Genomic DNA, 25,642 nt, shown 5'->3' with positions numbered 1-25,642 from the left:
GTGAGGAAAGATGTTTGTTGTGGTCAAAATCTTACATAAAATTAAAATAGTATTGACACTTGCATGTAAATATATTTTTAAAGGGAACCATAGGTACAAAATCTTTTAAAATGAAAAAAATAAAATAAAATTTTCAATCTTTTATCATATTTATAGTATACAAAGAGAGAAGGAGGCAGATTTCGATGTGCGGCGTGTGAGGCCATTGTTACTAGTGCCGCACGGGTTTTGGTTATCGAGAACAGTAACACCAGGAACATAGCTCAACCAGGAACTAGTACCAGGAACAAGTTCCTGGTCATTTTACTGTTACTGTGTGTGTGTTGTGTGTGTGTGTGTGTATGTGTATGTGTGTGTGTAGAAAGAGAAAGAGCGCGCAAACCAGCCTACGTCCCTCCCCCCCCCCCCCCCCCCCCCCCCCCCCAGTCTGAACCTCTCGTCTGCCTGTGGTTAGGACTTAGGACATGACTGATACGAAACTCTCTTCGACCGGAACAATCGCACCAGGAATCGGTTCCGTACCGGGAACAACGCTACCAGGAACACAATCGTACCAGGAACATGAAAATGTTCCGAATGCCCGCCGCTAATTGTTACCCTGAGTTAGAGAGCCCGGTATTTACCGACTGACATATTGGTATGGAGCAGTAAAGTTAGGTGCCCCAAACGTAAACAATAACAAGTTGCTAGTGATTTCCGTTAGGGACCGGAATAATTTACGCACAATATAGGTCTCCCAATTTTGTAGTTTGAGTTGTAGGCAATACACTTTTAGTATTGAAAATATGTTTACATAAAATCTAACAGTTGCAGAAATAATAATATAAGGCTAAATTATTATGAAAATCAGGCTCCGAATAATTCTCGTTTTGTTCACACCAGCGCAATAATTTGCTCTGATCTAAAAATAGATAGACTGTAACTTTTGATAAATTTTAGAAAATTTTACCTTTTGTTCCATAAAATATCCATATCTAGACATTATTTGATGCATGATCGAGTATTTATGAATATGTGTTTCTTTTGCCACCTAACAGCCAAATTTTAAAGGTTATTTTTTTCTATTATTTACATTGGAACGTGAGCTGTCAAGACAGGAACATGTGGTTTGCCACGTGCTTCTCGACCTTTGTTTACGTTTGGGGCACCTAACTTTACTGCTCTATTGTTTGTAATCGGACATAGTAATCATTAAAACTTTATTAAACTATAGATCAGTAAAATTAGGTGCCCCAAACGTAAACAATAACAAGTTGCTAGTGATTTCCGTTAGGGACCGGAATAATTTACGCACAATATAGGTCTCCCAATTTTGTAGTTTGAGTTGTAGGCAATGCACTTTCAGTATTGAAAATATGTTTACATAAAATCTAACAGTTGCAGAAATAATAATATAAGGCTAAATTATTATGAAAATCAGGCTCCGAATAATTCTCGTTTTGTTCACACCAGCGCAATAATTTGCTCTGGTCTAAAAATATATAGACTGTAACTTTTGATAAATTTTACCTTTTGTTCCATAAAATATCCATATCTAGACATTATTTGATGCATGATCGAATATTTATGAATATGTGTTTCTTTTGCCACCTAACAGCCAAATTTTAAAGGTTATTTTTTTCTATTATTTACATTGGAACGTGAGCTGTCAAGACAGGAACATGTGGTTTGCCATGTGCTTCTAGACCTTTGTTTACGTTTGGGGCACCTAATTTTACTGCTCTATATAAAATATTTCGATCATGTGAGGTAGAATTATTTCCCATCTTTTAAAACAGAAAGTGGTTTATATGAACTTTAAGGAATTGTTTGTATTAAAAATAATATATAGAGCAATATGTGTTAAAACAAGCAATGGATATGCAAACACAAAAATAAATAAAAACATTTAGATACTATTGAATTACAAATGAAACACGCCAAATCAACATTTACTAAAGGAGAATGAAATTACGTTGTACGTTCCGGAGATGTTTTCATCGTGGCATAAATGGACCGTCAAATGGCTAAGTTTGCCTTAATAGCAAGCACTACCGTACAAGAATATTTCGTATTTCCCCTGATAAGAAGTCGGGTCTTTAAAAAGAAAAACGACAACAAAGCTGAGAGAAAGCACAATTTTTCAAATCCACATATATAATCACAGAGACACATTTTTAACGTGGGGTAACTTATCTCATTTAGAGTGATGGCACAACGTTGCACGGCCCTATTATGGTCTTTGCTTCTCACGAGAAGGTACCGATTCGACTCCCTGCCGTTCGTGTGGTCTTGAGAAAGTAATCCCGTCCTAGCTCACTTTCCGGTACTGAATTGTCTGTGGCTGATGCCTGGGTTATTCCAGTCTTCCATTGGAATAGACCCCTAAGACAAATTTTCCCAGGTCATGAATGAAAGGATTGTTACTTATTTATTTATTTTAAAATACAACTTTTGTTTCTTATTTTGTAGATGCATAACTGTAGTTAATTCTTTTTTAAATCATACAATATTTCTCCTGTGAATTATTAAATTAATACTTTTTCAATCTCCACTCCTGTTATAGGCATGCCTGTTTGTGAATATCAGTCCTGACGTCAGCAATTTTCCAGAGACCTGCAATACTCTGTTATTTGGCAGTAACGCCCGCCAGGTGGCGCTTGGAGAAGCAAAAAAAAACATCCAAAAGCGGCCACAAGGATTCCCGCCTCGATGAAAACGGTTCATTATTTGGTTTCTTATGTTTATGTTTCTATGATTGCACCTATATATTTCTATTGAAGTCTATTTTATTTACCGGTACATTAGATTAGTAAATGACTCGATGTTTTCTCATCATGAATATTTTAATATGAAGTGATATAATACAAGTTGATCTATTACAGAGAGAGAGAGAGAGAGAGAGAGAGAGAGAGAGAGAGAGAGAGAGAGAGAGAGAGAGAGAGAGAGAGAGAGAGATTGTGTTTTATATGGGTTAATTTTGAGTATTCTACACAGTTAGACTACCTCACATTTATATCGATATAAGGAGCCTTAAGTTCCACCACACATCTGAACTTTACTTAATTCAAATAACAATACAAAGAAATTTTAGTGAAAACTTTGTGGTTAAAATTTTGGTCATGCGAAAATAGAATATTGTTTTTTAACATGAAAAAGAATATTTGCTCAATAAGTAAACAAAATATATTGTATTATGTTTCATTAACATTGAAACAAATGTTCTGTAAATCTTGGAAGTCATAAGTAAAATAGCCAGCAAGTGATGGTGCTCACTTGTTGATCACAAATCAATTATTTGGCTTAGATTATAGTTTTATTGGCATTGGAGACTTAGCTACAAATATGCTCCAAAACTGACAACGGAAAACATATTTTAGTCAAATACAACGAGCCATTAATAATAACAAATGGAATCAAGAGGTAATAATCAATGATTTAAAAGAATATCAATGTAGATATGATTGTATAAATAAATTTCGATTTCGACTTCCTGCCGCGTCGGGTGATATATATATATATTAGCATTGATGTTCGCTCCACGAACGGTGCCCGTTCAACGAACGTGGTGTTAAGTCGATCAACTCAAAATTTATGATTCAAATGTTGAATAAAAGTTGAACTCAATTTCAATACATAATTTTCGACTTTGCAAGAGAACTCCGTAGACTTTTTTATTTGGACACGGAAAGATATTCTCTGTATTTAAAATATCATATATTTTGCTCAATTATCATGGAATTCGTTAGGAAAATGGTTTATAATATATTTTTAAAGAAATTGTTTGTATTTAAAATAATGAGAGGAGCCACTACCTAGTATCGATTCAATGCAAATACTCTGACACTAAGTACCCAAGTCGAATATCTGAGTCACTTCTCTAGTGTTGGGCGATATCACAAAAATTTTATATCGATACGATACGATGTTTCCTAACTTTAAATATTGATATATCGATATTTATCGATGCAAAGGAATCATACATCATTGCATCGAAAATCGATTTAAAAATCCAATAAACGTGCTTGCTCCCTACATACCCCCAACACCTCTATTCTCGAAAAAGTTCTTCGTTTCTCCATTGTTTTTCATAGTAAACTGATTTATTTTTTTTTGTGTTGTTTTTTGGCTACATTATAATAAGACGATAATAACAAGAAATGAAAAACTGATTCTTTGTGTGTCCGATTTTGGCCATGCACGTGGCCGTCCGGCAGCCCTAGGGACGTTTTCATGAACGCGGACTAGCGCTTAGTCTATCTCTGACTTTAGTCAATCTTGAAAAAATCGGATTTCATGTGAGCTGACTAAACAAGTCAGGGACTAAAATCACGGCACCTTCGGACTAAGTTTGGCCAAGTTTTAGTCATAGCGTCAACGAACTAGCAGCTATTTTTAGATTGAGTGCGCTTCGATTCGGAAAGAAAATACGTCGATTACAAATGACAGAGGCAAATAGTGTCCTGTTGCCATTGACATTGGCATTTTAAAAAACTGTAAGATAAGTTTAAAAACCTGATTCTATCGGCTCGTGAGTTGAGAGTGAATGAGAGACTCTGAATTTGAAGGGTTTGCGTCAAAGAACAACCAAGACAATGATTAGAAAGTATAGTTAGGGATTAAAGTTTTTCTGTTGATATTGTAACTGACTGAAATATGTGATTAATCAGAATGCACTTTCCTTTTTGTGTTTTTATTTGTTGTTTTTTTTTTTTGTGGGGTTTTTTGGTTCAATTTCTTTGTTTCAATTTCCGTGTTCGTCGTCTCAATGAAATTGCCTTTGGCCTAAATATAGAATTGACAGTCGACGATGGACATCATTGCAGTATATAACAGTCGACAGTCAATATCACGTTTGTTGCTAATTTCCTCTTTGGAAATTTTTTGCGTTGTAAGTATGAAGGCGGGTGTATCTTACCTGCCTTCGTGTATTAGGGAGGTGATGTTACTCGCACAAAACAGCAGAATTAGTGACCGTCCTTACAATGCCCACTTCTAGGCAAGAGACTAGCTAGTCCGAGACTAGAAAGCGTTCATGAAATCCAATGTTTTAGTCACTTGCTTCCCTTGGGCTTAAGACTAGCTAGTCATTTACTAGACTAGCAAATAACTACAAATCTAGTCCTCGTTCACGAAAACGAGCCCTGGTAAACTGCGATCATCATATATATCGATATGATATTTTGAAATCGATATGATCCGATATTGGCATTTATATCGATATTTCAATATGATATGTCCAACACTACACTTCTCAAAAAGCAAACTGTGTATTGAGTGTTTCTTGTAATTTTTAATAATTCTGTGCTTGGATTTGATTAAATTCGTTTCTATGTGATGGAATAAATATTGTACAAATGTGATGTTGCAACTTCGTTGTATATTTAAACTTTTCATAACCATGTATTACAGTGAATCAGCTGTGAAAGTTGAAAATGTGCTGTGTTACAAACATGAAAGTCGATGACCAAAGAGAAAAAAAAAATAGGGGGGGGGGGGGGGGGGTTAACCATTTCTGGTGGTTTTTAATTTTACTTTAATCTCATTCATCATTTCAGCGTTTGACCACGACCGCACTAACTAGGTCTTCTTCGAAGTCAATATTCCTTTCTTGATGGATTCAGTTAAATCTACCGTTATATATATTTAAAAAAAAGAAATAGGAACAGTAATGGTAGAAATCGTAGAAATAAATCTTATATTAAATAGTTTGTTTTCAAACATGTTCCCGAATATGATGTAGAGTTGAGATGATTGAGATGTTTTGGTTAGAGAATAATAGCTGTCAATGTGTTGCACGCTATTTCCTCATTGAACATTTTTAAAAATTTTTTGCTTTGACACAAAACTTCAAAAAATTGAAAGTAGAATGAAATTTTCTCAAACTGTTTAATTTCAAATAATTAGGGAACAGTGCAGTTTTTTGTATTAAAAATAATGAGAAACACAGGGACAAAAATAAATGGGTGTGTAGTTGTTTCTTCTCAATCATAATGCAAAGCCTTGAAAAATCATAATCTTAATTAAACCAATAAATGTCACCAAAATAAAAACAGGATTTTTGTTTTTGTTTTTGCGTGTGCTCTTTCACAACCGTCTAGTCAATCCCTCAAGTTAAAATAAAAATTGGTAATGATAGTTTATATTTTTTAAAAACTAGCCCATAGAACCGGAGTCTATCCCGATATCTATAACGTGAAACGGACATTAGCAATTACTTTCTATTCTTGGATATGTCACTTGTCTATCCTAAAGTACTTTTTATCAGAAATCTAATAGACCCAGCTATCCACTCACTGTTGGGTAGATAGGCTGGTCAGGCTGGGTCTCAGACCTTTTGCATGTGAACCGAGTGCTCGACCAACTAAGATATCACTAAAGTAGACATGACAATATTTAATTGATCTTACCCCCCTCCTTCCCCTTTAAAAAAATCGACATATTAAGAATATGCAATGCTATTTTATGAATTTTTGTATAGTACATTATACGATCTGATCAGATCAAAAATACTTGAGCCTCCTCCATAAGTCTCAAAATTGATAAAGAAATATTAACCTGGCGAATGACATAACTGAAATTAAAACCGGTTCATAAATGCTATTTATGCAAATCCAAATAATTTATTTTCGGTTTATAGAGTTATGGTCCTTAATCATATTCCATCACAGACTGACCAGACGATTATTTTTATATATAGATAGTATGCGCTTGGCTAAGAAGCTCATAACATTGCCATCCGAAAGTATAACGGACCAACACACAAAACTGTGTGTAGCCATGAACGTTTATAGTCAGGTTAATACAGTTCAGTGAGCATTACTCATAAACGCGGATGGCAAAAAACAATAACAAAGACCTGAGTGACGTCATCTTCGAACTATCTCTCTCTCTCTCTCTCTCTCTCTCTCTCTCTCTCTCTCTTATATATATATATATATATATATATATATATATATATATATATATATATATATATATATATATATATATATTATTGGTGAGTGTGTTGTAATTCTTGAATAAAGGTTGGAGGTCCAGACATCTTTACTTTGCTGATATAACGAGATAGTTGAATTATGTTTATGTTCCTCGCTTTAAAACACAAAAATACAGTGTAATGAATAGTTTATGTTCCTCTTCCTCTTTCCAATTTCAAGTGAATTTTGAAGAACATTTTATCTAAAAATTGAAAGGCAAGAATATAATTTAAAGAGTGTCTCCATCAAAATAGGAAAATAGTTCCCCATAAGTTAAGATGAAGATGTTTCCTTTTACTAGCTGTGACTTGCATTTTTCCGTGGTCATCTTAACTATTCTCTTTTTTTTTGTTAGCGAAATTTACCTTATTGTATACTGTTGTCCTGACAAATCTATGCCGTTTTGCATAACTGACAAGAATTTTAAAATAAAAATCTGATAAATGGATTCAAAAAGTGTATTGATAGTTATAAAATGAAAATGTCTGATAGTTAATAATTGCCATTCGTTGCTTCATATTCAAATACTGCACGTATATCGTTTAAGCTTCAATTAACCGAACACTCCAGTTTAACGAATTCCTTCAAAATGGATATGCGGAAAATTCATAATTTTAATAATGTAAATCTTCTATGAGTTCCGACCCTCACCCGTTATCGATTTTAATATAGCTGTAATAAACGAAATCCTTTCCTATTGTTTTAAATTCATGATTTTTTTTTTATTAAGACAAATTGATTCAGAGGCTCATACAAATTTTTGCAGCTATGCATTGGGGGGCAGCTGAGAAAAAGAAGAAAAACACGCGCCATTTATTAAAAATCTGACTATAGTATGAGACCATGGTGTTAAAATGAACAGTACGGGGTTTTTTTCAACCCAAGTAAACCTTACTGTGTAATTGTAGTGCCGGCACTAAGATTGTGACTTTGATATCGAACCAAAATATGGTAACTTCACGGTTGTTATTGTGAATTCTTTGAATATTGAAGTTGCATGAATATTTAACTGAAGAATATGTAAGTAAACACATCTTCAACTTAATTAAGGAAAACATATCGGTACCTATAGGGTCTTGTGTTATTATTACTGTATTTTATTTTTTGCCCCCCCCCCCCTCTCTCTCTCTCTCTCTCTCTCTCTCTCTCTCTCTCTCTCTCTCTCTCTCTCTCTCTCTCTCTCTCTCTCTCTCTTTTCTTTTGGTTTTGGTTTTTTTTTTCCGAGCATTGTTTTTAAAATACGAGTTAATTTTAAAATCAGCGTGTCGTCGTGTCCATTACTAATTTGTAGGTTGTTAAGCCTTTAAATTAAAGTACCAATGCTGACTTCACTCGTACCTTACAACTGCAATAAATGTTGCACGAGACTCGGAATTTCGGCTGTGATGTAAGTTTAGAATTCAATTATCATTATTTTGAAACATTTGAATTGCAAAGAAGTTTTTCGGTGGCTTTGTAATAATTAAGTTATTGAAAACAAACCATATCGTGATGGAGCGACTAGACAGAACCGGTAACCACTGACGCGATGAGCCCATCAGGAAAGTTGAAGTGATTCTTGATTCCGGACCTGCGTACTCGGTACACGTCGCTCTTACCGTATTGTTATACTCGCTTACCGGAAATATGACACACAACTCAAGTGCTAAAAATGATGGTGTCTGTTTTCGATGGGATTTGACGAAACAAATTTGAATCATCGCGATTCCTAATAAATATGTAAGACACGAAAACCATCTTCGTGACAATTGTAAACACCATGCAAAATTTGGTGACGGTTGGTCTAGTGGTTTCTGAGCCTTTGTGGTACTAAAAATCCAATTATTTCGAAACAAAACAAACAAACAAAAAATCGTGACAATTATTATTTGCTTGGAAAAATCGTACATATCATACATATAAGTTTGAAATGAAACTTTTAAAATTGACTTGCTTTATAAATGTCTGCAGTAAAAGGGGGGGGGGCGCCCACCGTTCCACAGAATCTTTTAAATCTAGTTTTAAACTAATTTAGCGTTTAAAGGGGAAAAGTAGTTTAAATTTTATATGCCTAAAGATAACCATTATCATTGAGATAACGATTTATATCATAGCAACTCTTATGATTTCAAAAATCGTAAAGACTTCCGAGAGTATTTTATAGAAAAGTAATCTAAGGTAAACACTTGATATATAATAATAAAGTGTTCTTTTATAGAGCGAAATGCCGAAGCCTCAAAGCGCTTTACAATATACTTGTCAAACCATAAACACACTCGTACCGAGCCAAACACAACCGTCGCACACACTAACTATGCAAGTTTTACAAAATGAAATTGACATTCAACAAAATGGAATCAAAAAATAAAACGTATCATCAATAAGAAAATGCCTAGGATAAAATTTTTCTGGAAAAAGATGAGTCTTTAGATTTTTCTTTAATTTTCTACGCTGCCCGAGAACCTTACTGACAAAGGAAGCGAGTTCCAAATGGTAGGTCCTGCTTTATCTGATGACCTAAGCTGGCGAATTGGAGAGTAAGGGGACCACAATGTTGATCCCAACCCTATCTTATATATATATATATATATATATATATATATATATATATATATATATATAATATATATATATATATATATATATATATATATAAACATTTGAAATATAATTAAGATAGTTTGACTTCTACAACGTTGTTATCGAGCGTTGCTCTCATCAGGAAGTGGAAGTGAAAGTAGATTGTTGTGTTTTCGTATTTTTATAGATTCGTGTTTATGGAGGTTCGTAATTACATAAAAGGTGTTTGTTTCTGTGTCTGCATGAGGAAGTTAGTTCGTTTCTTCTGTTGAGTGTTGCTATGTTCGGTTTAGTGATGATGAAGAATTTTTCTTCCAAGCAGAGGTTGCAAATCTTAGAAGAGGGGGAGTACGACTGTGCTCTGGAGATGATTTTCCATGTGATGCTGTGTTGTATGTTTTCTTCTTTGAGGTTCCAAATGTGTTCGCTTAGTGTAGTAGAATGTCGTTTGTGTATGTTTCTGAAGGAAGATGTATGCAGGTTGTATCTGGTTTTGAATGGACACTCGGTGAGGCCAATGTATGTTTCTTGTTTTGGTGTGTCTGGTCGTGTTACTGTGGCTTGATAAATTACGTTTTGAGTCAGGCAATTGCCGTTTAGTGGGCATGTTGTCTGGGTCCTACAGTTGCATTTTTTCTCTAGGTTGTTGCTGGGCTGATCTGGCTGTGATAGTTTTCGGTTATTGTTGGATGAAATAATGTTTTGTATGTTTGGCATGCAGGTGTATCCTATTTTGATGGTGTTTTTGTTCATGATTGGGTGTAGAACGTGACCGGGAGGGAAGCATTTTTGTAGTAGATTGAAGAATTTGTTACCGATAGAAGTTGTCACATTCTTGCTGTAGGGTGGGTTGAACCATGTTATGTGTCGTTTTCTTTGTCGTTTTTTTGTTGGGGTGGTAATGGTCTCTTCCTCATATTCTAGTTTGTAGTTATATCCACTTTTTTGTAGTGCGTTTGTGTACGGTGGGATTGCATCGTTGAATATGTTGTTGTTTGTAGAGTTGTTAGATAGTCGTTTGTTAATGCTCTCGGGGATGTTTTTTATTATAGATGGCGGATGATTGCTGTGTCTATGAACGTACAATGGGATGTTGTTGGGTTTTGAAAATGGTTGATAGGTGCCGTCGTTTAGGTTGATGGTTATGTCCAGGAAGTCGAATGTTTTTTTGTTGGCTTCGATTGTAATTTTCAGATTGTTGTCCTGGAAGATTTTGCATATTTTTTTCTTTATTAATTCTGTCTGTCTCGGTGTTTTATTGCACAATGCGAGTCCGTCGTCCCTGTATAGTCCAATGTTTATATCGAGATTTTGCATTTGAGAAAGTAGATATAGTCCGACGAGCTCGCATGTTTCTGCTCCATCGTAGCTCCCCATGGTGACATCAAAGTTTGTTGATTTTTTTGTCCATGCTGTTCCATTATTGTAAAGTGATGTATTCTTCGAGTGCAGGATAATGTGTATTTCTTCTTCGGTGATGTTGTCGAAGGTTTATGCGAACTGTAGTGCTTTGAGGAGTAGGGTTTTGGTGATTGAAGGGTAGAAATTACAGATGTCAAAGATGATTGCGTTTTGTCGTTGTTTGTTTTCTGTGTTTCTGTACCAGTTGATAACTTCAGCGGTGTTTCTCCATTGGTTGAATTCGGTTTTCTTGACGATTTTGGTGTTGATTCTGTCTAAAATCTGTTTACTTATTTTTCCGATTTGTGATTTACATGGGTTTATGAGACGGCATTGTACGTTGTTGCGAAAGTTTGGTTTATGGTCTTTGATAGTGATGAAGGCGTTAGATTTTGCTGTGGTGTCTATTCTGTCACTTAGACGAAGCTCTGGTTGTGATGGTAAGAGGACTTGCATTCACATGGAAGCAACCACTCGCATACTACCTGTCTAATGGACCAACTAAAACTCATGTCCTTCAAACACTTTTGAAAGACATCATTATCAGGATTAGAGAGTTAGGCTTGATTCCCAAAGTATTGATCTGTGATCAAGGCACCAACAATCAAGCGGTTGTTATGAAATTAGTTATAAATAGGGACAAGCCATATTTTCTCATCAACGATGAAAAGCTATTTATGTTTGTGACCCCCCACATTTGATGAAAAGCATTAGAAATAACCTTAAAAAGAGTGGATTTGCAATGGAAGGCAAAACTATTTCATGGAATCATATCCAGATGGTCTACGAGAAAGTTTTAAGATTTCCAATCCGAATGACACCAAAATTAACCAAGAGGCATATTACTATGCCGTCATTTGCAAATCTAAGCGTTAAACTTGCAGTACAAGTCCTCAGTCACTCAGTTGCTACATGAATAACCACCATTGTCCACTACGGCGATCTCCCACCAAAAGCGATGGCAAATGCAGTTTGTAGAAGAATGTAACAAGCTTTTTGACTGCTTTAACAGTTCGTCTATCAACGGCAAATCTCCTATGTCCCAGGCAATAACATCTTCATAAGAGCGCGTGTTGTTTCTGAGAGAAAAACTGATGTGGTTTGACAGCATTAAATCTCTCAATAAGAGTGGAAGACTGCTATGTATAATTGACAGGGATGGAAAGTATGGAAGTTGACAATTGCTTGTCTCCTAAATCTATGGGATGACCATTCAATTAACTGCAACATGTCATTCCTTTTAACAAAGCGGCTGAATCGGGACTGCTTTAAGAGAACATGTTTACGCTAGTTCGAGATAAAGGCGGACGTCGTGTTTTTTAAACTTTAGTTCCCAAGAGTGAATCTGTCCCAAGTCCAATTTCAAACGACTGTCGATTTGAGGGCAGAAACATCAGGACAGGAGAAAATGTTAAGTGGTATAATTATTTATTTTTTCACTTTTAAATAAAGAAAAAAAAATCTGGTCTCCACCAGAAGGCCAATCCGTACTGAGTACAGATTTCTGGAACGAATGGCAGCTCTGCTCAAGTAATCTCATTCTAGGTAGGTGTGTGTTTTGTTTTGTTTTTTTTTTCGGCGCTTGCAACACATTTAGTTCATATCAGCGCCAGTAAAAACGAAGAAAATGGGATAGTAAAAAGTTATAGAATTACAAATTAAAGCATCCAAGAGAAAGTAAGACAAAGGGGAACTGGGAACAAATAGGGATCAGATGTAGATTCCAAGAGCATACCACCCATGTACTTAGTCTGAGATCACCTATAATTCTCATCCTGACACAAGTACAAAATCCAACAAAGAGCAATACACTCAAATGCTTACATTTTACATAATACAAAAATAACAAATATAATAATACATAACGGAGAGATGATTCACAAGGAAAAAAATATAATCTCCCAAAACAATAACTATGCATTCGACTGTTTCCCTCTCAGCCAGGACTCCGGCCAGGGCCAGAACAAAACCAAGTAATCTCATTCCAAGACAAACACAGAAAGCAAGTTGGAAAACAGACATAAGGGGATAGAAGACACAGTATGTACCCCCCTGCCCACTATGGGGTAGGTGTGTGTGTGTGTGTGTGAGAGAGAGAGAGAGAGAGAGAGAGAGAGAGAGAGAGAGAGAGAGAGAGAGAGAGAAGAGAGAGAGAGAGAGAGAGGCAGATGTTTTGTTTTTGTTTTTAAGGGTTTTACGGCGCTTGCAACACATTAAGGTCATATCAGCGCCAGTAAAAAGGAAGAAAATGGGATAGTAAAAAGTTCTAGAATTACAATTAAAGTACAAAAGTAAAGGTAAGACAAAGGGGAACTGGTTCAAATAGGGAATAGATGTAGATTCCAAGAGCATACCGCCAAAGTACTTAGTTTGAGATCACCTAAAACTCTCATCCAGACACGACACAAGCACAGGTCCCAACTAAGATGAATACACTCAAATGTTTACCAATCATATAATATAATATGTAAACTAAACATAATACAATGCATAACAGAGAGATGATTTACAAGGAAAAAAATATCATCTCCCAAAACTATAACTATACATTCGACTGTTTCCCTCCCAGCGAAGGAACTCCGGCAATGTTTTTTTTTGTTGTTTTTGAGGGTTTTACGGCGCTTGCAACACATTAAGGTCATATCAGCGCCAGTAAAAAGGGAAAAAATGGGATAGTAAAAAGTTCTAGAATTACAATTAAAGCATCCAAGAATAAGGCAGACAAAGTGGAATTGGTTAAAATAGGGAACAGATGTAGATTCCAAGAGCATACTATCAGTGTACTTAAATTGAGATCACCTAAAAGTCTCGTCCAGACACAAGCACAGGACCACACTAAGAGGAATACACTCAAATGTTTACAAATCATATATAATACATTAAAAAAACAACATAATAGAGTGCATAACAGAGAGATGATTTACAAGGAAAAAAATATCATCTCCCAAAACTAACTATACATTTGACTGTTTCCCTCCCAGCCAAGGTATCCGGCCAGGGCCAGGACAAAACCAAGTAATCTCATTCCAAGACAAAGACAGAAAGCATGTTGGAAAACAGACATAGGGGGATAGAAGACACAGTAAGTACCTACCTGCCCCCTATGGAAGGTAGGAACCCCACCCAGTAACTCCGGCAAGGATCAGGACAAAACTAAGTAATCTCATTCCAAGACAATGACAGGAAACAATTGGAAAACGGGTTGGGGGGATAGAAGACACAGCATGTACCTCCCTGCCCACTATGGGAGGTCAGGATCCCCACCCAGAGAGAGGCAGACAGACAGACAGAAAGGGAGAGACTTGAAGAGAAACAGATTTTGATTATATTGAAGACAACAAGTAATTGACCTGCCCACTACGAATGTATGTGTCATAAAATAAATATTTCATTACACTTGTTACCACTGTGTGGTACGTTGCAACGCTTTGCAGAGTAATTATATACATAATTATCACAACTTGTTCCGGTTTTCTTTTTTGTTTTTAAGGGTTTTCTGGCGCTTGAAACAGATTCAGGTCATATCAGCGCCAGTAATAAAGAAGAAAATGGGATAGTACAAAGTTCTAGAATTAAAATTAAAGCACTCAAGAAAAGGTAAGACAAAGTGGTTTGTTTTTTTTTTTTTGTTTTTAAGGGTTTTACGGCGCTTGCAACTCATTTAGGTTATATCAGCGCCAGTAAAAAGGAAGAAAATGGGATAGTAAAAAGTTCTAGAATTACAATTAAAGCACCCAAGAGAAAGTAAGACAAAGGGGAATGGGAACAAATATGGATCAGATGTAGATTCCAAGAGCATACCACCAATGTACTTAGTTTGAGATCACCTATGTCTCATCCGGACACAAGCACAAAATCCAACAAAGAGGAATACACTCAAATGCTTACATTATACATTAAAAATAACCAATATAATAATACATAACAGAGAGATGATTTACAAGGAAAAAAATATCATCTCCCAAAACAATAACTATGCATTTGACTGTTTCCCTCTCAGCCAGGACTCCGACGAGGGCCCGGAAAAAACCAAGTAATCTCATTCCAAGACAAAGACAGAAAGCTTGTTGGATAAGATATAAGGGGATAGAAGACACAGTATGTACCTCCCTGCCCGCTATGGGAGGTCAGGATCCCCACCCAGAAGACAAAGTGGAATTGGTTCAAATAGGAAACAGGTGTAGATTCCAAGGGCACACAATCAAAGTACTTAGTTTGAGATCACCAAAAGTTTCATCCATACACAAGCACAGGTCCCCACTAAGAGGAATACACTCAAATGTTTACAAATCATATATAATTGGTGAACAAAACATAATAAAGTACATAACGGAGAGATGAATTACAAGACAAAAAATATAATCTCCCAAAACTAACTATACATTTGGCTGTTTCCCTCTTAGCCAAGACCACGGCAAAACGAAGAAATCTAATTCAAAGACAAAGACAGAAACCATGTTGGAGAATAGATTAAGGGGGGATAGAAGATACAGTAAGTGCCTGCATGCCCACTATGGGAGGTCAAGAACCCCACCCAGTATCACAACTGTGTTTGTTTTGTTTGTTTTTAAGGGTTATACTGCGCGCTTGCGACAGTTTCAGCGCCAGTAAAAAGGAGGACAATGGAATTGTCAAAAAATTCTAGATTTACATATGAAAGTACTTGAGAAAAAGTTAAACAAAGGGGACTAGTTCAGATAGGGAACATATTTAGATTCCAAAACACACTATCATCAGCACCAGTAAAAAGGAAGGAAATTGGATAGTAAATACATTCTAGATGTACAATTAAAAGGACTTGAGGAAAACGTAAGATATAGGGGTATAGGGGAATTAGTTCAAATAGGAAACAGATTGTAGATTCCAAAAGCACACAATCAGTGTACTTAGTTTGAGATCATCTAAAAGTCTCACCCGGGCACTAGCAAAAGATCCCACTTCGAGGAATACACTCAAATATTTACAAATTATATGTTTAAAATAAAAAATAACAGTACGGAAGAGAGAGATGATACATCATCTCCTAAAACTATAGCCACAACTGTTTCCCTCCCAGTCAAGGACTCTGGCCAGGGTCAGGACAAAACTTAGTAATCCCATTCCAAGGCAAAGACAGAAAGCATGTTGGAAAACAGACACAGCAAGTATCTCCCTGCCCAGTATATATAACAATACCCAACATACAGATTATTTACAAGGGAAAAGAATGTCATCTCCCAAAACTATACATTTGACGACTTCCCTCCCAGCCAAGTGAGAGAACAAAACCAAGCAATTTCATACCAAGTCAAAGACAAAGTTGGAAAACAGATAGACGGGGATAGAAGACAGTGAGAGCCTCCCTGCCCAATATAGGAGGTCAAGTACCCACCCATGTGCGTGTTTGTATGTATTGTATGTGTGTGTGTGTGTGTGTGAGAGAGAGAGAGAGAGAGAGAGAGAGAGATTGAGATATGTTTGTTTTTAATGGTTTTACGGCGCTTGCAACACATTTAGGTCATATCAGCGCCAGTTAAAAAGGACGGAAATTTGATAGTTAAAACATTCTAGATGTACAATTAAAAGGATTTGAGGAAAAAGTAAGACAAAGGGGAATGGTACAAATAGGGAATAGATGCAGATTCCGAGGGCACACTCTCGAGGTACTTACTTTGAGATTACCTAAATGTTTCACCCAGACACTAGCACGGTATCGCACTAAATGGAATACACTCAAACTCAAATGTTAACAAACCATATGTTAAAAATTTTAAACTAACAGTATCCATAACAGAGAGATGATTTACAAGGAAAAAACTATAACCATACCTTCAACTGGTTCCCTCCGAGCCAAGGTCAGGACAAAACTTAGTAATCTCATTCCAAGACAAAGACGGAAAGCAATTGGAAAACAGATACAGGGGGATAGAAGACCACAGCAAGTACCTCCCTGTCCACTATGTGTGTGTGTGTGTGGGAGGGGGGGGGGGGAGGTAAGGAGGGAGACTGACAGAACTCACTCGTAACCGTTAATGAATTTATAGTAATTATTGTTTAAATCCTAATGCATGGACAGGCAGTGAAACGAACCATAAGGTTCCACTCTCCATCCGCCTGAAATATGAAAATCAACCTGAGAAGTTTTTGAGCTCTTTTTTTAAACAAAAAATATCACTAAAATATTTAAAACAACATTGAGGTAAATCCTATCATAGTTCTAATGAAGGAAGGGCAATTATATTTTTATGTTTTTAAGGGTTTTACGGCGCTTGCAACACATTTAGGTCATATCAGTGCCAGTAAAAAGGAATAAAATGGGATAGTAAAAAGTTCTAGAATTACAAATAAAGTACCCAAGAAAAGGTAAGACAAAGGGGAATTAGTTGAAATAATAAACAGGTTTAGATTCCAAGAGCACACTATAAAAGTACTTAGTTTGAGATCACTAAAAGTCTCATCCAGACACAAGCACAGGTCCCGACTAAGAGGAATACACTGAAATGTTTTACAAATCATATATAATATATACAAACATAATACAGTGCGTAACAGAGAGATGATTTACAAGGAAAAAAATATCATCTCCCAAAACTAACTATACATTTGACTGTTTCCCTCTCAGCCAGGGCATCTGGCCAGGACCAGGACAAAACCAAGTAATCGCATTCCAAGACAAAGACAGAAAGCAAGATATAGGGGGATAGTAAGTACCTCTCTGCCCACTATGGGAGGTCAGTACTTAGTTTGAGATCACCTAAAAGTCTCACGCATATACGAGCACAGGTCCCCACAAAGATGAATACACTCAAATGCTTATATTATAAATTCAAAATAACAAAAATAATAATACATAACATAGAGGTGATTTACAAGGAAAAAAATATCAACTCCCAAAACAATAACTATGCATTTGACTGTTTCCCTCCCAGCCAGGACTCCGGCCAGGGCCAGGACAAAACCAAGTAATATCATTCCAAGACAAAGACAGAAAGCAAATTGGAAAACAGATATACAGGGATAGAAGACACAGTAAGTGCCACCTTGCCCACTATGGGAGGCCAGGAAGAAGGGCAATTGTAGGATTTTAGAACACAAAGGCGTTTAAATAATATGTCACCATTGAAACAGCTGGCCATACAATCACAACTAACTATCATTGAGATATATTTTTTAAATTCACACTCAAACTCAAACCATTTTTAATGCCCATTTCTGATTTGCACAATTTTTGCTATTTATTGACCAATCTGTCAACACAAAATACAATATTCATAATGACTTATTTCAATGCATTTTTTTGGACAAGTCAACTGATTTAGTAATAGTTATGTATACATACATCGTTTGTATGAATATATATGATGAACAGGAATTTCTAAGTTTTAGCCGAGGTCGTTGTATATGACGAACTCGACTGTCATAATAGCAATAATAATAATAATAATAATAATAATAATAATAACAACAACAACAACAACAAAATCAAAAAGACCATAAAACAATGTGATACATGATGAAATATTTTATGTCAAAGTGAGATATAATAATATTGTACAAGTACATAACAAGAAAAAATAGTGATTGTATTTTATACTGGTTGTCTTCATTTATAAACATATCAGTGGTATAAAAGGTTTCCTTTACACCAAAAGATCATGCGCAGGATAGCGCTTGGCATGACTAAGGTCTTGATTTGAAAATGAAAATAAATCAACGTATTCTTTGTTACACAATTGGCCCTGCTTTTTATTTGCAAACTTTATTCATGCAACGAAGCCTTAACTTTTTTTGAAAAGGTATTGCAAGGGTAAATTCAAACCTAGATCATTCCAAAAGTTTGTTCCAACAATAAACGAGTGATTTGATATCATCCATAACATCCACTTCAATAACACTAACACTAGATTGTTGCCTTGCCAGGATTTCCATCAAATGTTTCATATTTGGCTGCAGGTATATTTATATGTACAATGAAATCAATAAAAATTTTAGGTACAATAAATATTCAACAGCATACAAAATCGAAGTTGTAAAAGTTTTTTCAGGTTTTTACAAAGTCACAATACACAACAGTCAAAATCTTAATGATGTTTGTTTTTAAGGGTTTTACGGCGCTTGCAACACATTTAGGTTATATCAGCGCCAGTAAAAAGGAAGATAATGGGATACTAAAAAGTTCTAGAATTACAATTAAAGCACCCAATAAAAAGTAAGACATAGGGGAACTGGGAACAAATAGGGATCAGATGTAGATTCCAAGAGCATACCACCAATGTACTTAGTTTGAGATCACCTATAAGTCTCATCCGGACACAAACACAAAATCCAACAAAGAGGAACACACTTAAATGCTTACATTATACCTTCAAAATAACAAATATAATAATACATAACAGAGAGATGATTTAAAGGAAAGAAATATCATCTCCCAAAACAATAACTATGCATTTGACTGTTTGCCTCCCAGCTAGGACACCGGCCAGGGCCAGGACAAAACTTCGTAATCTCATTCCAAGACAAAGACAGAAAGCATGTTGGGAAACAGATATATGGGGATAGAAGACACAGTATGTACCTCCCTGCCCACTATGGGAGGTCAGGAACCCCACCCAGAAAATCTTAATGAAGAAGAGATGTAAACAAGCACTCAAATATCAGAAACAAGAATGTTTTGCACACAAAGCAGCCAATCATACACTTCTTTGTACCATTGTTTTTTTGTTTTGTTTGTTTTGTTTTTGTTTTTTTTTTAGGGTTTTACGGCGCTTGCGACACATTTTGGTCAAATCAGCGCCAGTAAATAGAGGAAAATGGAAAAGTCAAATTATTCTAGATTTACAATCAAAGCACCCCAGAAAAAGTAAGACAAAAAAGGAATTGGTTCAAATAAAGGAACAAACCTAGATTCCAAGAGCATACCATCACTACTTAGTTTGAGATCACCTTAAAGTCTCATTCAGACACCAGCAAGGATCCCACTAAGAGGAATACACTCAACTATTCACAAATCATATATGTTGAAAAAAAGACACCAAAAAAAAACAGTACATAACAGAGAGATGATTTACAAGGAAAAAAAAATATCATCTCCCAAATCTATAATTATACATTCAACTGTTTCCCTCCCAGTCAAGGACTCCGGCCAGGGATAGCAAAACTAAGTAATCTCATTCCAAGACAAAGACCGAAAGCAAAGTGGAAAACAGCTATAAGGGGATAGAAAACACTGTAAGTGCAACCCTGTCCATTTCTCAAAATCAACTCTACTCACTAAAAATGCAACAACTCAATTTGACTATACTCAATTTGACTATCATTCAACATCATTTTGATTTTTTTGTTGTTGTTTTTTAAATAACATGATTTCCAAGATTTCCCAAGATAACATAAATAAAGCTTTAAGTTATGCCAAAACAGTCAAAGCCAATAGGGTGTGCTAAATATTTCTCTGCCGTCTATCTGGTTATTAAAGTAATATATTTATGTTTTTATTGCTTTTGTTGTTGGCTTCAGCTCGAAACATTCCATGTTTGGTGTTCTGTTCTTTTTTAAAGCTGCTATATTCATTTTTGCTTGGTTGTCTGAAAACATGTCAGTTAATTGGAGCCATTTCAGAAAGTCATCACCTTTTAAACATTTTTTTTATTTCTGTCCCAATTAACCTTAACAATTAATAACCTTAAGCAAAAACTATTCACTATCAAGAGTAATAATAATAATAATATTAGCCAGTGCTTTCAAAAGTACACATAAGTTCACAGTTAACAATGCCTTTGAGTAACTTGTAAAGGGAAGTTTACATACAATTCATGGACATTTGAAGCTTCTATAATTATTTATCAAAAACCACTGTCATACGAATACTTCATGTTAGTGTACAACAATTTTAATGCCAAATGATAACAAACCTGGTGGTTTTAAATAAAACCTACGACTATATTACGTATTTCTTACAAGAATCACAAAATCAATACAAATTAACTTTTTTTTTCATAAAAAAGAAAGAAAAACATAATTGTTTTAACACTCAACATAAAATAAAAATGAATATTTCATTTTTCAACAAGTCAGTATGATCACACAAAAAATAACACACCTAGATGAAAATCACATTTTTGAAAAGCAAACTGTCAAAAGAAATGAAGAAAGAAAAACAAAAGAGCTGATTGTGTAGGCTATCTGAAAAATGTAAACACAATTCAAAGTAACATAAAATAAAAAAGCACTCCCATTCAATTAATAATGCCATTATTTGAAAAGTAAAAAGAAGTAAAAAAATTGATTTTCCGTTCATAATGGTATAAATTTCCTGAATTGGAGAAAAAAAATAAATAAAACAAGTTCCATGTCATAACCTGAATTAAAGCAATGAAAAATATTTATCAAATTATTAGCAATATTGAAATATAAAAACCTTAATTATACTCATCACTTCCAATTTGAACAACAACTTTCATTTTCATCACTTTTGGGTCATTACAGAACTAGTAGAAAAGAAAATGATCGAACAGTCCAGAATTAGATGTATTGCTTGGTTTATCAAACAATTAAGAGAAAAATAAGACAAAGGCAAGATCAACAGATATCGGGAATGGATCCAAAGAGCAATATAACCCTGTACCTGTTAAGAAAGCACTAATACTAACACAGGATCTCTGTTTTTTGTTTGTTTTTAAGGATTTGACGGGCTTGCAACACATTTAGGTCATTTCAGCACCAGTAAAAAGGAAGAAAATGGGAGAGTAAAAAGTTTAAGTATTACAATTAAAGCATCCAAGAAAAGTAAGACAAAGGGGAATTAGTTTAAAAAGGGGACAGATGTAGATTCCAAGAGCATACTATCAGTGTTTGAGATCACCTAAAAGTCTCACCCAGACACCAGCACAAGATCCCACTAAGAGGAATACACTCAAATGTTTACAAATCATTTGTTGAAAATAAAAAAATAACTTTACATAACAGAGAGATGATTTACAAGGAAAAAAATATCATCTCCCAAAACTCTAACTATACATTTGACTGTTCCTTCCCAACCAGGGTATCCGGTCAGGGCCAGGACAAAACCAAGTAATCTCATTCCAAGACAAAGACAGAAAGCATGTTGGAAAACAGACATAGGAGTATAGAAGACAAAGTAAATGCCTCCCTGCCCATTATGGGAGGACAGGATCTCTGCCAAAAGAGGCACACTCAGATTGTTACCACACAAGCATTAATTCAAAATATGGAGAGAGGATGAAAAGGACAATAATACCATATCTCATTAAAAGACGAATCCATTCAACAGCAAAATTAAATGAATGATGCCGCTTCAGAACAGGTGAATAGGGACACAAAGTCATATCACAAGGTCAAATGATTTATGGAGGATAGGCGAGATAGGAGGGCTATGGACCAATGATGAATTTACTGGCCTAGGATCAGTGAAAGCTCTCCCGTCCTAAGGGCAATTTCACTCACAACACATCTTTCTATCCATTAATGACTATATAGTGTTCATAACATACAGTAAATAGCCTCTGTAGTAATTATGTCGTGAATACATTTAAAAATCATATTGACAGTAGTGCAGTGCAAGTCATTTAACTGTATTGAACGGGATGGTTCATATATTCAACTAACTCTCTTTTTTTAAATCAGATGATAGATTTCAAAACATATAAACTGTGTTTGAATCCTACATATTCAAATGCCCTTCTTTAACATTGATCAAACCATCCATTTCTGACCCAAATTTCATGTCCAATTCAGTGCTCACTCCTTGTGATTACTTTTCTGAGGGCAAATAATTGCAACAAAAACACTGATCATCAGTAACTATCAGTTTCAACGGCATTATTCTGTAATTTGACATCTGAAAACTTTTAAAATGTAATTTGCATATCATATTGCTGTTAAATAGTACTTGATCTCAAAATTGTAAAATGAGTATTTGTTACATCAAAAATTAGACATGGGTAGACAGACAACTGCAAATATTCCTTGCACATGTTTCAATCAAAATATAAGATTACAGACACAACAACCAGCCATTTCAAACTTCCATACCGACCATAACTGATGGTCCAACCACAAGCCAAGGTCTATCCAAACAGTTGGCAAAGGCCGGTCCATATTCACGGTCACTAACTGCTGAATTGCTACATTGGGGTGGGAATCGCAGATATGAGAACTCTCCATAAACAAGCCAATGATTTACATATGATAGGAAACCAATCCCTCCCATCTATATGGAAAAGGGGGAAGGGTGGGGAATAGTAAAGGATTTTCCTCCTTATTCTGGGTACGATTTTGTTTTCATGTAACAGCAGAAATAATACAATTCCATGTTCCACAGGACAAATACCAGACCATCAGTGTAGCACAAAATGCTCTGAAAATCTTCACCCGATCCCTCATTGAGGATGAACAGGTGGAGATTCTGTTGGCAGCCTAACAGTGTCTCCTCTTGGTAGTAAGGAACTCGGGAGACCATGTTAGTAGTGCCTGGGTAAAGTCCATTTTTTTCCATCCATCTCCTTATAAGTCTTCAGGACAAAACCTTTGAGATGGGCAGAGTAGATCATGCTTAAAAGCTTAGTTTAAACCCCTGGTACATAAGAATTGACTATCATATGGGAGTATCTCATTTTGGACTATATCATATAGTTTACAAATATACCCTTATACAAATTAAGTCTTAATAGAGTACATCTTCAGACACAACTGCCAAAGCAGAATTGTAGTTTTATAAAATACTCACTCAGTACAATCTTAAAAATCAGTGAAGTCAGTGCTTTGGTGAGCAAAGATAAAATGAGTGCCAAGATAGATCCTTGAGAGACATCATGCCTTCTTTACAATGTTGTTTAACTTTCTTAAGTTGATGTAGAATTGCTGTTCTCTCAGAATCCTAGCGAGCAAATTCAAGTTTTTCTTTCCTCTTATTGTCTTAAAAAGCTTCAGCATCAGTTCTTTGCATCATACTTCAATGTTCATTACCAAAGGTTAATCATGACATAACAGCCACTGTCTTTAATCTCCCCACTTGATTTTATTTCTGCGTAATAAAGACAAAAACTTAATGCACAATGTTCTTATCTCTGAAGCCAGCCAGCTTAAAGGATAAGGCTGTGTCTAAGGTCAGGTCACTTATATTCAGTCAGTTTGCCGAGGCAGCTCAATTATACGGCTATATAAACATCCTCTTGGCCAGTTTCCCAAGCCTTAGGATAACTTTTATCTTTGCAAGCTCCTCAGCTTGTGGAAAATTTCATTTGAAAAGCATAGCCTTTCCTGGCCTTGGCATGAGATCTTAAGTGAGAGGCCACATCAGAATAAGTCCCATCTGTTTTTGCTACTTTGCCTTTTGTTTAATGCTGTTTATAGCTATTGTCCTGGTCTGTACAGTGTGGTCCAGTCTGTCACAACCCCGTTTAGCACATTCCAAATCCTTGCTTGCAGGTAAACATCTTAAGACCTCAAAACATATTATATGACTGATTAGGCAAATACTAATAGACAGGAACTTGGACTATCCACGGGTTTCATACTAATAGGTGACCTATTACAGGTTGTTTTTGTTTGTTTTTAAAAGGTTTTACGGCGCTTGTGACACACTTTGGTGATTTCGGCACCAGTAAAAAGGAAGAAAATGGGATAGTCAAAAATTTCTAGATTTATAATTGAAAGCACTGGAGAAAAAGTAAGACAAAGGGGAATAGTTCAAATAGGGAATAGATGTAGATTCCAAGAGCAAATTATCAATGTGCTTAGCTCGAGATCACCTAAAAGTCTCATCAAGATAAAAGCACAGAATCCCAAACTCCAAAAAACAGATATAGGGGGATAGAAGACACAGCAAGTCTGACCTCCTGCCCAGGACCCATTACAGGCATTCAATGGAAGGATTTCAAAGATTCCTTACAATCACACAATTTCTTCAGTGCCGTATGGTGGAAATGAAATCCCATTTAAATAAACAAAAGAAATACCAATCTCTTTGACATAAGAAGTGACATGCCTTTATCAATCATTTGAAAACCTAGAATAGCAGACCTATTAACATCTTGCACTCTTAGAGCCAAAAGTAAATTGTATGGAACATCCTTAGAAATGGAAATGACACCATATAGTCAACACTCAGCTACTTTGGTCCGAATTCAAAATCGCAAATGGCTTTCATGAAAGCCTTGGCTTTATTTCGTTTATTTTTGTTTGTTTTTTCAGTTGAACAAAAAAAAAAAGACAACATTTCTAATATTTCTCACAAGGCAAGAATTTTAAAACTAAATAGTCATATTTTTTATCATGATCAAAATACTAAAATATAGTAAAATATAACATGTGCAAGGAGCTGATAGCCAAAATAATAATATAATCTTAAATAATGACAATGTAATTTATTCTTTATAAAACGTTTGACGTCATCGTCCATTAGTTTGGTCAGGCTTTAATGGCAGTAGTTATATGACAGGAGAGGAAGACAAGAATTCTCCTCTTGTCTTGCATCATTGGTCTAATACAGTCTCTTTTCAAATCTTGAAAAAAAAGAAAAGAAATGTAATGATTGGTGAAAACAAATATCAAAGATTTTTGAGAAGTGCAAAAACAAAGAGTCCTTTACTTGTCTGATGTTCTATCTAATATAATATCATATTAACATCACTTTTGAAAGAGAAGGATAGTTGTGTGTGTGTGTGTGTGAGAGAGAGAGAGAGAGAGAGAGAGAGAGAGAGAGAGAGAGAGAGAGAGAGAGAGAGAGA

General features: G+C 35.4%; 2 protein-coding genes across 20 annotated transcripts in view; one reads left to right on the top strand and one right to left on the bottom strand.

Annotated features, from left to right (window-relative positions):
* LOC144975000 (uncharacterized) overlaps positions 1 to 5,342 on the top strand; it is an 82,603-nt gene extending 77,261 nt beyond the window's left edge. Inside the window, exon 20 of the mRNA XM_078918640.1 lies at positions 2,546 to 5,342. Within this exon, the coding sequence (XP_078774766.1) occupies positions 2,546 to 2,695 (150 nt within the window). The 3' untranslated portion in view covers positions 2,696 to 5,342. The remainder of the gene's footprint in view (positions 1 to 2,545) is intronic.
* A 12,765-nt stretch (positions 5,343 to 18,107) lies between these two features.
* LOC144974999 (inosine-5'-monophosphate dehydrogenase 1b-like) overlaps positions 18,108 to 25,642 on the bottom strand; it is a 123,449-nt gene continuing 115,914 nt past the window's right edge. For 10 of the 19 annotated variants that reach the window (XM_078918620.1, XM_078918634.1, XM_078918630.1 and 7 more), the window contains one exon: positions 18,108 to 25,417. In XM_078918620.1, the coding sequence (XP_078774746.1) occupies positions 25,396 to 25,417 (22 nt within the window). In that variant the 3' untranslated portion in view covers positions 18,108 to 25,395. The remainder of the gene's footprint in view (positions 25,418 to 25,642) is intronic. The other 9 variants (XM_078918619.1, XM_078918622.1, XM_078918624.1 and 6 more) reach the window with 1 other exon arrangement.

This window comes from Berghia stephanieae, chromosome 6 (genome assembly GCF_034508935.2).
Source record: "Berghia stephanieae isolate SIO BIC M18660-M18661 chromosome 6, UCSD_Bste_1.3, whole genome shotgun sequence".
Classification (NCBI taxonomy): Eukaryota; Metazoa; Mollusca; class Gastropoda; order Nudibranchia; family Aeolidiidae; genus Berghia; species Berghia stephanieae.
Note: the sequence above shows the minus strand (reverse complement) of the source record. Positions and strands in the feature narration are given on the sequence as shown.